Genomic DNA, 15,590 nt, shown 5'->3' with positions numbered 1-15,590 from the left:
CGTGCTTCATACTTCATACTTCACTCCCCACGATCTTCGGGTATTCTGCACAGCCAAAACACTTCAACGTCCGAATCAYCACTACATCAGACATCATGAGCTCCGCGTGGAAAGCTGCTGGCATCACGTACGTCCCTGCGCCCCTCGTCGCGCCATGCAGACTCCGGATTATCGCCGCGGAGGTGTACTAACAAGCGCTTTCCACAGCTACAACCGCTACCTGGCCGTCGCGTCGCGTGTGGTGCGCCGCTCATTGAAGGAAGAGCAGAGAGTCAAGGCCGAGAGGAGAGGAGAGATGGAGTTGCGATTTGCCAAGTGGGAGGTGCGTTCATGATGCGAGAAGAGGGGGGATTTTGATGGGAATTGCGGGACATGGCAAAGGATTATGCTGACTAGATTGACACAGAACGGCAAGCAGAAGGAAATGCAGAATGTTGGAACTAGCGCCGAGACTCCCCAGTAGAGGGCAATGCATGACATTGGGGGAGCGGAGGACATGCGAAGATAGTGAAGGATGATGGGCTGCAGGAAGCAGGAAACCAGAATTGTTTGGGGCGAAAAGCAATGATGGCCCACCAAATATGCTGATCCGCAGTCAAGCTCTGTATCAATGTGCACATACTGAGTGCTGTCCCATCCGCGTGAAGCTCGCCTTTGATCATGGTCATGGTCCGAGGGTCATAGTCATGCACGTGCCAAGACGTTTGTACCCCAGCATCTACCAAGGTAGACTTAGGCTTCAACTTCCCACCCTTGTGTCTACAAATAAAAGTCCGTCAAACGCACCTTTTGAACTCGTGACATCTGCTTGTTCGAAATGCCTGATTTTGGCACAACAGCGAGTGTCAGAATCCCGGCCGTTGCGATCTTGCCGTGAGCAGATCAAGCCCTGATAAGGGCGCCGAGATCAAGATGAGCATCAACAGTGGCGAAGATTTAGCAGCAGCAGCTTCTATTGCAGAAGTCAGACTGCGATTGGAAGCCCAACAGATGAGACAGAAGCCCGCGTCCTCATATACGCGCGGCACGAGAGACATAACAGAATTTTTCATTGCAACATCGAAGCAGCTCAAGTCCGGCGAGCTTATAAAGGATGAGTACTTTACTCTTTTCGAGGCCGTCGGAGCCCTGGAGGTATGTCAATATCCTCGCCCACAGATGTGGCTTATCACATCTCTTTGGATGCGAAGATATGTCGAAGAGGCTCACTTGCGCCTATTGTACAAATATGTACACTGTGGTTGGYCAATCACTATCTTCAGTTGCCAAGTCTCCTCGAAATACAGTACATCTACTGACCCTACTCTTCCAGATCATGGACCCCAAAATGGACAGTGGTTGTATACCCGAGGGGGACTCTTTTGAGCCCGAATTTGATGTATGTGGCGAACTGGATGCTAGCCAGGTACTCTGGATCATGGACGAGATCTTTCAGCTAGAGATGAATCTGCACAACGGCTATCCTCTGTCTCAGAACCTTTTCACATCGCTGCACATCTTTCGACTCATTTCCTACGACAATGAGTACCCTTACCACTTTGGTTACGACCAGCGTCAGTCTACGGAAAACCACCTTGTCCACACCGTGCTTAGAGCGTACTGCATTGGTGTCCTGAAATGCTGCCAGCTTGCTCTGCAGCTTATCCAAGACCACACATTTTACGAGGAAGAGGACTTTGTAACGTATCTATTTGGCCGAGAATTGCTACCGAAGATGGACTGTAAAGAATCTCGACAGCTCCTCTGCACAGCAGTGGAATGGTTGGAAAACGCAGAGCTCGATTCACAAATAAAGGACGCGCTCAGGATCCGACTGGCCTTGCGGCACATTATGATTGAAGCATTCGAAGGGGAAGACGAATGGTGGCCATCGCTGAAACTCGAAATCGAACGGATAAGAAAGGATCACTCACTGGCGAGCGCAGTCCAGGAAGCATTCTCCGAGAAGGTTCAGCGTCAGCTTGCCACCAGCACACCACCCAGACCCATGCCACAAGTGCAGTGGGAAGAATCGGTCAAAAAGTGGCTACAATTATGCGACGATGTGGTTGCTGCTCGCAGTCTCACCTCCCTTAGGACCGCCCAGAGTCCGCATTGCTTGCAGCGGGCGACTTGGGCGTTTGCTTATCGAGACCCATTGCCCAACACTTTCGCACGAGCAAAGATGCAGGAGATCTTGACGTCAGACGAGAACGTCGCGGGAGAAGTCTCACATTTCGATCTGATGCTCACAGACATCCGGGACATGGTCCTTTGCGGAGATCCTGTGGCCGATCCGGCGGCGTTCTCGATCGAGGTACCCACCGATGTCAGACATCAGACATCGCGGATCATCGAAAGCTTCATGTCTGGGATGTTTACAGAGTATTTGAACATCTACCGCATGGTCTGTCAGAATCGATGCCGCATGCGCCGCACATTCACACAGGCAATTCCTCTGCTCGATGAGTTTGAGACCGCGGCACGAGCGGCGGATGAGGATCTCAACAACATAGTCGCCCCGAGACGGTTCTTGGATGAAGCGGGGAAGGCTTGCACGCACTCCCCACTGGCAGCATGGGTACGGTATCACAAGCTACAGATCTTGGAATGGACGATTCAGCTCGGCTTCGAGACCGATCTCTACCTTCCACGCGAGATCTGTAACATGTATATCTTGCTTGAAGCGAACGCCGAGGCGAGAGGCTCTCATTTGCAGGCCTTGGAGCAAGTTGTCGAGGCGCGCAGTCGGGGCCTGATTTCGTTGACATCGGGCCCCGATAGCAATCCGTCCGCCGCCAACAGCGATATCCTTTACATTGAGTCTTGTCAGGCGTGGATCGGAAGTTTACGCCGCAGAACAATGGCCACTCGCTTGTTGTCCCTTTCTCTCGCATCACTATACGCCATGCTTGAGCATTATGAAATCATCGACACCAAAGCAAAGCCCTACGAAGATGCCCAATTGCGGTACGAAGCACGCATGAAGCCCTTCTTAGGCATGGTGAACGACGGTGCGCCCGGACTTGACTACTTCACCCAGATGAAGACACAGATGATCTCCGGTCTCGTGAGCACTGGTCAAAAGCCCTCGCTACCATCAACGATGGATGCTATTACCAAGATGATCAAGGAGACAAAGGATCAATTAACGGCACTCAAGCAGACGTCCCCAGCAGAGGGTAAGTACCTCGGCACGGAAGAGCAGTGGAAAAGGGAAATGAAGAGCCTGGAAACAGTGTGTGTGGCAATTACTGTGACGGTGTCACAGCTCTCCCGCATCTGGAGAAACCGCGGCAAGAGTGCGCTCAAAGACTTGATCGAGGTCAACTTTCCAGCGCCTGGTAAGCGATATCACGAGTGGTGGGTGATTCCTCCAATTAAAGAGAGAGCGCAGTAATGTTAGAGCTGCTTGACGGCGGTGCCAACTCATAACATCTTTCTTGCTTATCATCATCATGGAAGCCGCGAGATCCGGGAGAACAAGCCGGTTTCACATATGCGAACGTCGACTGCAAATGTAACAGGTCGCGTGGAGCTTGCGCGGCGTATCGTCCTGGGGTCGCACTACATATGCGATCTATACTATGCCAGGGCAGCTTTGGTAATTCAGCCATAGGGAAGCTGTGCCAGATATCCTGGCCCACCCTTCGTGCCACTGCCTCGGAGACAGCTGACTTGGCAGCTCTTGGTTCCATGTCCAGAACACCACGCCTCAGATGCAGATCGTATCGCCTTGCCCAAAAGAGCAATATTGCTTACGGAACATCGCATATCGACAGAACTACTGCATGTGCTCGTTACGACMGTTGGTATTGGCAGCATTGCATCAGTTTTTGAAGTGTTTCATGAGCTTTTTCGCTCACCACACAGATTTCGTCGAGAATCGCTTCACGATCCCTGCCAGTGATCAGTGGATCCTCCGCGAAGCTGTAGGCGCCATAATCCTTCTGGCAGTCATTATGTATTGTCTCATCTGCCACTTTCAAACTGTTTCATCCTCAGCRTGGCGACCAAAAGCACCACCAACAAGCCGAAAGCCTCGAAGAAGCAAATCGATTTCATCGTGACGACTTCTAATCCAAGCGATGCAAGTTCGGCCAAGGCCAACAAGAAGCGAGTCCGGAGTGTTGCCGCGTTGAAGTCATGGCCGGAACGAAGAAAGAAGATGTTCCAGGACCTCGAGGCTGCAGGTACCGGACACGGAGCATTTCTAGTTGAAGATTCACCACCGCAGCCAAAGWCCGCTGATCGAGAAGTTGCAGCTCCCAAGAAGTGGGCAGAACGAAGGACGAAAACATTTAGAGGAGGTGGGGAGCCCATTGATGTGCGTGAGCAACCCTTCTTCGAGCAGCCTGCACAACAACCTCGATGGGTTCAACAACCACCGTTTCTGCCCTTCGACCATGGCAAAATACAGCCACCTCCTGGTTTCACAGACACCTCTCCTCGATACGTGACCTACGGTGCGATACCAGATCGGACTCCTCCCCCAAGAGATCGTCAATGGAGCGGAAGTTACTACGGCGACAATGTTATCACTCCCACTGGATCCTCATCATCATTGTACGAACCGACGGTAGCGCAGGTGCCTCCGACAGCACCAATGCCAAACTGGCRGTCAGAGTACTCAATTGGGTCAATGGTGAACTTTGGCCCTGTATACAGCCAGGCCACGACTATATCAGTGCTTCCAAATAACAAGAAACGTATGGTAGACGGCTACGACAAAGAATCCCACCACGGATCCGGCAGCATGGTCTTGCTCACTCCTCCCGCATCTCCCAACACAGACGCAGCTCGCGGACGAGCAGATCCCTTCAACTGCTATAACAATGTCGAATGGCAGCCCTGGTTCGATAAGATCCTACACCACGGTAAGTCAATTCTACAATCTCCGTCCTTGGAAAAGGTCACTGAGAAACTTTCAGTGGTTAATATATACGCGCCGCGCGGCTGGCCCGCTTTGAAAGTGACACGCGAACAAGGAATGAAATGGGAATGGTTCCTCACGCAAAAAGCCCTCGCGGAGCCAGCGCTCTTTTACGTTCGTCTGCTTTTCGGTTCTGGCGACTTGATTGTTCAAGGAGGTCTACCTGCTAAAACGAGACTTTGGCTACGAGCACAAGCCATCAAGCACATTAACGAAGCTTTGGGAGATCCTCGACGCGCTTGCTCAGACGCCCTCATCCTTGCTGTTGGCAGAATCGCTTTACACGAGCATATGTATGGTGATCGAGAGGCGAGTGTGGCTATTCATCGCCCGGCTCAGAGGAGAATGGTGGAGATGAGGGGTGGCATGAAAGCACTTGAATTTCCGGAAGTTGTGAAGCGGGCGATGAAGTGGAGTGATCATATCATGGCCGTTGGGACGCATACGGAGGAGATGCTGAATGAAGAAGGGAAGGAACAGGAGGTGACGGTGAAGGAGAGTATCAAGGCGATTGAAAGTTATGCGCCGTATTTGATGGTGAGTGTTGATCCTGGGAGATTCGGAGAGATGATTGCTGACTTTTGTGGAACAGCCCAGAGTACGGACACAAATCCGGGTGGACGAACTTCTTAACGAGGATTGAATGAGGTAGCTAACGGGTGAGCTGAGCTCGTGGTATGCTAGAGCAGGACTTGGCGATCATGTCCCGCGGTATAGGGTGAAGTGGCAGTGGCTAACAGGGAAGATCCTTGTAGATTCTGCAAACCACCAAAGCGTGTATAGACCCCTGACGGGGAGCGGTTCAATCGTCTAGTAGTTGTACTTTGATGGCTCTAGCAGCAGGTGTGCTCGCTGCAGTAAAGGCCTCTTTCGCCTGCTCCAATGTAAAGCGATGCGTGACCAAAGGCTTCAAGTCAATCAAGCCTTCCTGGAGTAACATGATGCCCTTTGGGTACGTCTCGCGATAGCGGAATTGAAAGCGAATGTCAATCTCCCTGAACGAGGCATGCATAAACGGAATCTCCATATTAGAGGCGTGGCCAACACCGATCACAAAGACGCAGCCTCCGAAGCGCGTCGCCTGCAAAGAGTCAGCATCATGATTCAGGTGATGGGGTAAGGGACACACGAACATAGACTCCAGCGTGAACACTGCTCTCCACACCCGTACATTCGATAACCAACTTCGCCTCCTGCCCCAAAGCCAGCTTCATCTTCTCCGCCAGAAGCTGGGAGTCCTCGCCTCTCTCTACCTGCACGGTCCTCACCCTTGGTACAAGCTCCTTCGCCACACGCAAACGATTCTCATCCAGATCCGTAATCACAATAGGAGCAGCACCAGCAGCATTCGCAGCAAGAAGTGTCACCATTCCAATAGGTCCCGCGCCACAAATCACCAAAGGATCTCCCAATTTCAATCCACTCCTCTCAATACCAGCGAGRGCTACGGAAAGTGGYTCCAGCAACGCTCCTTCTTCAAAGGTGACATGATCTGGTAGTTTATGCAGCCATGCTTCAGGATGGGCATGATAGCGTCGTAAGGTACCATTGATGGGGGGCGAGCTGTAGAATACCATCTCTGGACAGCCGTGATATTGACCTGTTCGGCAGGCCCGACAAGTAGGCTTGGAACAAGGGATTCCGCACTCGAGAGCGACTCTATCGCCGACATTGAACTTCTCGACCGCTGATCCGGTTTTGATGATTATGCCAGCGCTCTCGTGCCCCAGACCGCAGTCTGTGGTGATGATTGAAGAGCCAATATTTCCATGTTTCCAGAAATGGACGTCAGATCCGCAAATTCCTGTTGCGCGGACGTGAATCAGGCATTCATTGGGTTGGAGATATGGGATATCAGTTTCTAGGATGTTTAAATCATGAGAAGGGTTGGTGGAGATGGCGATGTTTTTAGGCTTGCGAGTGAGAATGTCCGACATGACGAGACGAGGCAGATGGGCAGGACGATGAGGAGATGAAAGCTCTCTTACCTGCAACTTGTACATATATGCCGATATATCCCCACAGGAGCTCGTAAGCGCATGCATGTACTCGAGACTTGTCAATCTGCGGTCATTCGGCGTTCGACGCTCGGAAAGTCTTGCTGCTTCTGTCGACCGCTCTCCAATAGCCGCAGCTCGCTGTTCGTCGACATACTCACATCTGCAATGCCGTGATTCGTTCTTGTTGTGAGCTGTATCGAGCAACCAGATTTCGGGAACAATCACGGCATTCCGTGGTCAGGATTAGGTACGAGGAGGATGCCGTTTCAATTCCGATGGCTCATTCTTTCGTAGCTGTTCGCGTATTGGTAACGCCCGAGCGCCGCGCAATGCTGTGATCCTTATAGTACACGTCCGTGCGGTCCTCTCGAAGTCAAGCTTATCTTCTTTCGTTCTCATTGCACCATTCCTCAGTTGCCCTCCAACCTGCCGACCACACCGGCCATCTCCTCGTCGCCGTAAATACGGAAGCCCTTGTCCTTGGTAACACTCGCAAGCTGTACATTCTTCGAGTCCAGCTTCTCCTCCATGACTTGCTTCAGCGTCTTCAACACCATCACCTCGGCCTCCTCCAAAGTAAGCGACTTGTGGAATTCGTTTTGTAGCTCTGCCTGGGCGCCCTCGGAGCCGGATCCAATGGCTTTTGCGTCGTAGCGGTAGAATGTGCCTGAGGGCTCTGCGTGGTAGCTAGAGGAGATATTGTCAGCAAATCGACGTGAATGCAAGGTCAGCAGTTGACGCACAGTGATGGTCCGTTCTCGTCGTATCCTGCAATCAGGAGCGCCACGCCGAACGGCCGACTCATGATGCTCTCCTCGCCTTCTGCACCCTCTCCGAATCGCAATGCCAAGTCGCAGATGGCCTGAGTGCAGCTCTCAACACCTAACCGCTCGTTGTAGTGGAACTCGTGCGACTGCGATGTAACACGTGCATGTTCAATCATGCTGCGGGCATCGGCCTGCAGTCCGGACATGGCACAGCCAACATGGCGGTCAATCTCCACAATCTTCTCCACCGATGATGTCTCCAATAGCGACGATGTGATGCGCTTCTCCACCCCGAGGATGACGCCGGCCGATGTTGAGATGCCAATGGCCGTACTGCCCAACTTGATGGCCTCGAGAGAGTATTCGACCTGGAAAAGACGTCCTTCGGGGGAGAATGTGCTGTGTGATATGTTAGGAGATACTCATACTGATATATAATCCCACGAATGGAGGCGGATGCGTACTTGATGCCACGATCGTACTCGCTCCGTGCAATGAACATGATCGCGGATGTGTTGATGGATCTGTGGTATTGTAATTGACTGGAACTGTAGAATCTCTTCGTCCAGTGGAAGGGTGATGTGAGAAGGTGTTGATGTGTGTGTTTCTGAGATGGAGCTCCAAGTTACGAAGTTAGGCGGACGGCGACTACGAAGCTCGATCCGTGCACCCWCCAACGACGCGTGCCGAAGACGAGATTCAATCCCACATTTTGAACGCGATTCTTGCTTGCTCCACCAGTGAACTCTACACCTCGCAAAGACTCCCCTCTTTGCCAATGGAAGGCCATGGCCTCTCAACAGCCATCACGCGCTGCCTCTATCGCTGAACGTAGAGCGTCGGTCCGCCAGAATCGCCAGCGCCCCACCTCCGCTGCCAATCCCTCACCAACGACAGATACGGCCGCGTCGAAATCGAATGTGCACACGCGCAAAACCTCCACAACCACCGAGACTACGCGACGTGAGGCTTTGACTCGCGAAGTCCTCCTCAAGCGGACCACAATCAGCCCAGTCAAGCAGCAGGAACGAAATGCCAATCTTCGCAAGAGTGTGGAGAGTGAAAGGCCGACGCCTGTTGCTCGAGAGAAGGCGGCAGTGAGGAGCAGAGGCAATTCGGAAGCCGGTAGGTCATGTGGCAGTGTAGGACAGTATATAGCTGACGAGAACAGCAACATCATGGAGTCCTCACGCAAGCCTTCTTGCGCCTTCAACTGCGCCTTTGGCTTCTCGCATGTCTGTGCCTCCAGTCGCTGCTCGAGCGCCTGCTTCACTTCAACCTGCTCATTTGAGCACCCTTTCGCTGGATGCGCAGGAAAAGGCCATAGTTGAGGATCTGTTATTTGTGCTCATGGGATTTGAGGGACAGTACATTCGATATGCGGATGCCTACGACCCTCTCGACGAAAAGAGCCAGCTGGCTGGGCCACAGTTCGTGATACAGCCGGGTCTGGATCCCAGTCTGCGAGATTTGGCGCATAGTATGTTGAAGACCGCAACCCATTTCTGTGCAGTAGAGGCCTTTGTGGAAGTTCAAAGTCGGGAGGAAATGGGAGCCGTCAATCACGCTTTGTGCGCTGCCATGAGGAAGTTGTTGAAGGACTACATGATCCTGATCGCCCAGCTCGAACATCAGATGCTCACAAATGAAGACTTTACTCTTCATCAAGTCAGCCTGCATATCAAACCGACTGCGCATATGATGTTGCAGCTGTATAGCGTAGCCCACGAGGTGCTCAAGGAGAACAGCATGCTGGATAACGAGGATGAACTGGATCAGTCAGACGATTTTGAGAACATCTTGGAGTCTTTGCGAGAAGGAAAGGATGCTGCAATGCCTGGGAAGAAAGTTTGCAAAGGTGGTGGAGTGCTCAGACTGCTCACGAAACGACTTGCGGCCATGGCAGGAGACCCGGCTGCAAGGCAACTTCTGACGTTGCTGCTTCGAGAAGCAAGTCGGCCGTACATGACCATGTTGAACGAGTGGCTGCATCATGGAAACGTCCGGGATCCTCACCAAGAGTTTCTGATCAAGGAGCAAAAGTCCATTCGCAGGGAAGGCCTCGAACAGGATTACACTGATGAGTACTGGGAGAAACGCTACACTCTCCGGCAAGATCTGGTCCCCCCACAACTGGATGGTGTCAAGGACAAGGTTCTGCTTGCTGGCAAGTACCTCAATGTGGTGCGGGAATGTGGTGGCATCAAGAATGTCTCACAAGTTCTCGATGCGAGCACTGATGTTCCGCACACCTTTGACGACCCTCGCTTTCTGGAAAATGTAAGCAGAGCCTACGCCTTTGCCAATCGAAGCCTCATGTCCTTGCTCCTCACAACGCATGCATTACCAGCAAGACTACGCAGTCTGAAGCACTACTTCTTCCTGGACAGAAGTGACTTCTTTTCATACTTTCTTGAGCTCGCGCACTCGGAACTGCGGAAACCAGCCAACAATGTCAATACTGGCAAGCTACAAAGTCTACTGGACATTGTGATCCGTCAACCAGGATCTGTGGCTGCCGAGGATACCTTCAAGGAAGACGTCAAAGTGGTCATGAATGATGTCGGACTTACAGGATGGCTCATGCGTGTGGTTAATGTCCAGGGTATGGACGCCGATGCCACTTCTCTATCTACATATACACCTCACCCAGCGGCCAGCACAACCAGCGACAGCAAGGACGAGAAGATTCTCGGATATGAAGCGCTCACTTTGGACTATGCCGTCCCTTTTCCTCTATCACTGGTCGTCAGTCGAGTCACGCTGACGAGATACCAATTGCTGTTTCGATATCTACTGAGTCTGCGACATCTGGAAACACTATTGACCAATTCCTGGACAGAGCATACAAAAGTCAAAGCTTGGAATTACAAGCCCGCGAAGAAGACGGCTGTAACAAGAAAGATTGAGAACTGGAAGCGCAGAGCATGGTGTTTGAGAAGTCGAATGTTATGTTTCGTGCAGCAACTGATATACTTTTGCACCAGCGAAGTCATAGAGCCCAACTGGCTGGCATTCATGGCCCGCTTAGCTCAAGCGGAAGGCACAGATGAGCCGGTCAAGGGAGGCGATGGAGTTGTATCCGTCAAGCGAACTGTGGACGAGTTGATGCAGGATCATGTCGATTTTTTGGCAACATGCCTGAAAGAGTGCATGCTGACCAACTCTAAATTACTGCGGGTGGGCACTATCCTACCGATAAGTCGGGCGTATCATCCCTGCTAACCATACCCTTGCAGATCAACTCCAAAGTCATGAAGACTTGCACGCTCTTCGCCGGTTACACTGCTTCTCTCTCGCGCAATCTGGCGTCTGCAGATCCGGATCTGGCATCTCAGAATCCCGGCGCCAATAAGGCTGCATACGATCCGGAGAAGCTGGATCAGTTGTTCTCGATTCTGCAAAAGTATGAAGACCATTTCAGTCTGCACTTGAAGATCCTATTGGATGCCCTCAACTATCTTGCCGCGACGGAAACAGTGGTATTCCTGGGGCTTTGTGCAAGATTAAGTATGGCGAATGAGGGCGGTCCTGGTGGTGGACCGGGGCCTGGCGCTTACGGCTAAGGCCAGGGTGTCGTGGGATAGTGGGAGGCCTTATTGACGACGGATAGATGGCAATTTGCGTTTTGGACGTAGCTTAGCGGAGGCGTTGTTGGCTCATCGGGATATCATGAATGCATAAGAAAGAGATCAGTCGAACTCTTCCTCAAGTCATTTACAGTCATCATCATCATCGTGGTGGCGGCGGTGGTGGCCTCATTCGTGGGTCTCTCGGCGAGGCATTCGCAGGACCATTCCATGGCGATGCACTGGCAGACCCTGGCCCACCACGCATACCAGGCGAAACGATTGGATTCCCATACCCATTCGATCCAGCCAGCCCCGAGGTCGTTATCCCCAAAGCCGGTGGATGTGATGGGATGGAAGCACCAGAACTTTTCGTTCGACGAGGATCCGAACTCTCCATCCTTTCCAGAGCGTCGCGGTAGTAGTGTCTTGTTTGCCTGGCGTAGCGGTCGTACTGCTCGAGCTGCTCAAGAGTTTCCCGGGCAAGTTGAATTTCCAAAGGAGGTGTCTCTTGGATTATCGACGTTGGAGGAGGAGCGATCGCACCTGTGGATGGCATGCAGGGGTCTTGAAGGGGAGCTGGGGCTTTGAGGTTGGCGATTAGAAGAGCTATTCCGGCTGCCTTGTCGGTTGGATTTGAGATTGTCCCGGTGGAAGGCTGAGAGCTTTGACGTGCTTGTTTGTCCTTGGCTGCTGTGATGATGTTGTTCCTGTGGAATGATGTATTAGCTGTGTTATTCAGGCCACCATGGAAGGATGACCTGGTCGCACCGCACTGCTTGATGGCTCTTATCAAGGTTCTCAACAATGGCGGTTATCATTTCTGGCTTGCTGAGAGTCTCTTTCGGCAGCTCCCTTGGATTGGGTACGGGCAAGTAAATATGCTTTCGCAATTGAGATTGATGAGCCATTGCGGGTAGTGGACCACGCGAAGGATGAGGTCTCGTCTATCAGTCTGCTCCAGTCCGCATGGCCAATGTGTCTCCCTTTCGCTCACGAGAGCTTTTCGCTGCTTTATCGTGTCCTCGACCGCTGTATTTGTGATTTGTGCCAGCGAGGAGAAGCTCGCGTGATTCTTGACCACTTTGAACTTGTCTTGTGATGGCGCACCATCGCACCTGCCGAGGGCGACCTACGCTTGCCCAATGTGGACGCCGATCATGTCAAGCATTTTCGGCTATACGCCACACTGCGCCGCTGCTAGGAGGCCGAACGTCAGCTGTCGGTCTCAACGACATTCAGCAAGCATGATATGATGTGCTAGTGGGTCCTTCTGGGCATTTTGCAAGTCGCATGCGCTTGCTGGCCTTTGTTACATTCTGTTTTCTCCTATACTCCGGCTTCATCACGGGCTAAACCCTAAGACCGCGCACATGCCACGTTAGCCGTACCGGTTATTGCGCGTCCACGAGTCCTCCCGCGAATCCAATTCGTCCAAGGCTGCCAAATTAAGGAGCCATGGCATTGGTGGGACAATATTCTCCTGGGAGCCTTCACAGCTGCGATCGGCGGCCGTTGGAAAACCATGTATGAGCTATGGTTTGGGCAGTGTCGTGTGCCCCCATGCAAACGCACCGAGGGTTTCACCAGCCATCGACCAAGGCGGCAGTGTCTCCACGCCTAGCAGTTCGCAAAGGTCTTGGTACCCATGTGGGCAATAAGACATGGAGTCGCACCCATTGGCCGATCCAGCTCCTTTGTATCCGCACCCTTTCGTTGTTGCGTGTTCACAAAGGGACCCCCACCGCAGGATCCTGCAATCGACACATGAGATAATGCGGAATTGTCGAGTGTAGGATGATGAAACTTCGAATCTAGCCTCAACTCAGCCTCTCTCATGCGCGCGCTTCTACTCCGGCTTCTGATCCTACAATGATCCTACCAGGCAACGACATACCGCTTACATTCGCTGATTCCACCACGCACTTCGCCTTGTGCCACAACAGCATACTCATACTCTTGGACCCTCGCGTATAGCCGTTGTATACCTTACCTTCGATACATCTCACACTCTACCACAGCATTTCCATACATTGACTGCACATCTGCCATTCGAATTCATTGCCATGGATGATCGCCTTCACCAGCGCACTCAATAACAACGCCATTGGACTCGAGTCCCGATACATGCCGGATTCGTCCTCTTCAATCTCACGACCTCGATGTACCACGGGAAAACATGGAGACCTCTTACAGAAACATGATCCTGGGCACTGGACTAAAATGCACTTCTGCAACGCTCGCTATTGTGACCTCCCGACAGGTCATGTCACAAGGATTTCATTATCCATACCACTTGCTATTAATACACGCGCTGGCGATTCTCCTATTCCAAGCAGTAACTCGGGTACTCAAAGCAATCAATGGCGAACAACACCCTACACAGGATGAATCGCCAAGCTTCTCGGAACACAATGGCATAATGCGAGAACTTTTCATTCTGGTACCTTTCCTTCACATGGCGTGCGCAGTAGGAACATTACTTTGCGTCTACCAGGCCACATATCACGTCATCGCTCTGCCAGTCCTCGTAATGCTACTAGTTCTGGACTGGARCTCGATCTTCACAAACGCAGAGAGGGTACCTGCCAGAGGTCTATTCCTGGCTTGTATATCCATGTGCGGCATGGCCATGATGTTCACATTCGACCGGAAGCTTTCCAAAGGAGGCATCATAGGCTCTGTCGTGGCCATTACATTGACAAGCCTGGCACGGTCGATGGATGCATGGATGAAGGCCCACTGCAATGAGCGAAACTCCCCTGGCTGCGCGCGATGGCAAACCCCATTCGCTGTACCTTTAATCCTAATCTTGCTCAGCCCGGCATTGATCCGGAGATACGAGCATCCAATCTACACGCCCGCGGGACCGGTTTCTCTGGGCGGTACATTGGCCATCAACATAGCATGTGTGGTTGCGGCCTGGCGCTGCAACTCATCTTTCTTCACGCATACAGAACCCTCCGATGACGACCTGAACTYGGAATACATTGGTGGAAAGGAGCTCAAACATCTTGCAACGCCCTTGATGATCGTGAGTCTGGTCACTGCAGGCTGTAGCTATGCCCTGCCTCCATTCTCAATCTCAGCATGGCAGCACGTGGGGTTCCTCATTGCTCTATCGGCAATATACATTGCGAGTTACTCGCCAGGACGCTCTGCTGCTGGAGACATGGAGAAGAGCTATGAGCTTCTTGCAGATGCCGACGGCAGGGATGCATCCGAGACACACTCCACAAAGGACCGTACAAAGCGCATCTCGATAGCGCTATTCATTACGCTGGTCGCCGCAGTGCTCTGCATCCTGGTACCCATGTACTGGCCTGATTCCCTCTCTGAGCTCCATCGAGGGACGTTCAAATCACTAGCAATATCACTGCCCCGAAAGCAAGGATCATACTCCCTTGACTTTGTGGTGTCACGATACGATGAGTCTGCAACCACGCTTGCAGATAACTTGACACCGCTTCTTGACCTCGAGGCAACACGCAGTCGAGCGATGCGCGTCATCGTATACAACACAGGAGACGAAGATGAAGATCTCAATTCGACCTTCCGCAACGACCTCCAACACGCGCTCACATCACAACCACACATCACCGTCGAACATCGAGCGAATTTTGGAAGAGAGGGTGCGGCTTTCCTACATCACATCACAACCCAGTGGGACAACCTAGCAGATCACACCCTCTTCATGCAAGCCAAACCACATCAACCCAGACATGTCCGGCGGTTGCTTCAAAGCTACTTCGTGCCGCAAACTGGATTCCTGTCATTATCCGCCCTCCAAGATTCGTGTTCAAGCTGCGAGGATTGCTGGGACCACTCTACGTGGTCGGAGAGCAAGACCATCTTGGAGGACATCTACAGTCGCGCCAACAAAGGCGCCAAATGTAAAAGCTTCGTATTGACATATCGAGGTCAATTCGTCGCGTCCCGGAGCCGCATTCAGGCTCCTGGACCGGAGCTTTTTCAGGATCTTTTGGATGGGATGGTCAATCCGAAGAGCGATAAGCACAGTGGGGAATACGTGAACCAGCCATGGCTTCCCCAAAAGGTGGACAGCTTGAATAGCCCTCTTTTTGGTTACACACTCGAGCGTATTTGGGGTGTGTTGATGGGTTGTTCAGATCGTCGGTTGGCTTTGACGTGTCCGAGTAGACTTTCGTCCGCGATGACAGTGTTCAGGGTGGGCGCTTCTAGCTTACAGGATTGCCAATGTCTTGATGATATTACATAAAGTGATCGAATACATCTTGAAAGTTACATCCAGTTCTCGTACAGGATTCGCTCTGCTGTGTCGGCTCGCTATTGAACGAAAGGTCTTTCCCGTCTAACAAGA

The 15,590-nt window shown here is 52.2% G+C and overlaps 8 protein-coding genes; 5 read left to right on the top strand and 3 right to left on the bottom strand.

The window, feature by feature from the left end:
- Window positions 1-95: 95 nt before the first annotated feature.
- RCC_04647 (probable Mitochondrial ATP synthase epsilon chain domain-containing protein) lies at window positions 96-463 on the top strand (the record flags this gene model as incomplete). XM_023769925.1 has 3 exons in its annotated part: window positions 96-127; window positions 208-322; window positions 407-463. 3 exons carry the CDS (start codon window positions 96-98, stop codon window positions 461-463), a joined length of 204 nt encoding a protein of 67 aa, XP_023625693.1.
- A 449-nt stretch (window positions 464-912) lies between these two features.
- RCC_04646 (uncharacterized protein) lies at window positions 913-3,379 on the top strand (the record flags this gene model as incomplete). XM_023769924.1 has 2 exons in its annotated part: window positions 913-1,134; window positions 1,313-3,379. The coding sequence occupies 2 exons, from the start codon at window positions 913-915 to the stop codon at window positions 3,377-3,379; spliced, it is 2,289 nt and encodes a 762-aa protein (XP_023625692.1).
- A 1,242-nt stretch (window positions 3,380-4,621) lies between these two features.
- RCC_04645 (uncharacterized protein) lies at window positions 4,622-5,555 on the top strand (the record flags this gene model as incomplete). XM_023769923.1 has 3 exons in its annotated part: window positions 4,622-4,856; window positions 4,911-5,449; window positions 5,505-5,555. The coding sequence occupies 3 exons, from the start codon at window positions 4,622-4,624 to the stop codon at window positions 5,553-5,555; spliced, it is 825 nt and encodes a 274-aa protein (XP_023625691.1).
- Window positions 5,556-5,714: 159 nt separating this feature from the next.
- RCC_04644 (probable L-arabinitol 4-dehydrogenase) lies at window positions 5,715-6,957 on the bottom strand (the record flags this gene model as incomplete). XM_023769922.1 has 2 exons in its annotated part: window positions 5,715-5,993; window positions 6,046-6,957. 2 exons carry the CDS (start codon window positions 6,955-6,957, stop codon window positions 5,715-5,717), a joined length of 1,191 nt encoding a protein of 396 aa, XP_023625690.1.
- Window positions 6,958-7,322: 365 nt separating this feature from the next.
- On the bottom strand, window positions 7,323-8,181 carry RCC_04643 (20S proteasome alpha subunit E; the record flags this gene model as incomplete). XM_023769921.1 has 3 exons in its annotated part: window positions 7,323-7,599; window positions 7,656-8,078; window positions 8,144-8,181. The coding sequence occupies 3 exons, from the start codon at window positions 8,179-8,181 to the stop codon at window positions 7,323-7,325; spliced, it is 738 nt and encodes a 245-aa protein (XP_023625689.1).
- Window positions 8,182-8,467: 286 nt separating this feature from the next.
- RCC_04642 (related to spindle pole body component 97) lies at window positions 8,468-11,245 on the top strand (the record flags this gene model as incomplete). XM_023769920.1 has 3 exons in its annotated part: window positions 8,468-8,804; window positions 8,851-10,859; window positions 10,919-11,245. The coding sequence occupies 3 exons, from the start codon at window positions 8,468-8,470 to the stop codon at window positions 11,243-11,245; spliced, it is 2,673 nt and encodes an 890-aa protein (XP_023625688.1).
- Window positions 11,246-11,411: 166 nt separating this feature from the next.
- RCC_04641 (uncharacterized protein) lies at window positions 11,412-12,159 on the bottom strand (the record flags this gene model as incomplete). XM_023769919.1 has 2 exons in its annotated part: window positions 11,412-11,958; window positions 12,020-12,159. The coding sequence occupies 2 exons, from the start codon at window positions 12,157-12,159 to the stop codon at window positions 11,412-11,414; spliced, it is 687 nt and encodes a 228-aa protein (XP_023625687.1).
- A 1,268-nt stretch (window positions 12,160-13,427) lies between these two features.
- RCC_04640 (uncharacterized protein) lies at window positions 13,428-15,488 on the top strand (the record flags this gene model as incomplete). The annotated part of the gene is made up of 1 exon (XM_023769918.1): window positions 13,428-15,488. The coding sequence occupies one exon, from the start codon at window positions 13,428-13,430 to the stop codon at window positions 15,486-15,488; it is 2,061 nt and encodes a 686-aa protein (XP_023625686.1).
- Window positions 15,489-15,590: the final 102 nt, after the last annotated feature.

This window comes from Ramularia collo-cygni, assembly GCF_900074925.1.
Source record: "Ramularia collo-cygni strain URUG2 genome assembly, contig: RCC_scaffold06, whole genome shotgun sequence".
NCBI classification, from domain to species: Eukaryota; Fungi; Ascomycota; class Dothideomycetes; order Mycosphaerellales; family Mycosphaerellaceae; genus Ramularia; species Ramularia collo-cygni.
Note: the sequence above shows the minus strand (reverse complement) of the source record. Positions and strands in the feature narration are given on the sequence as shown.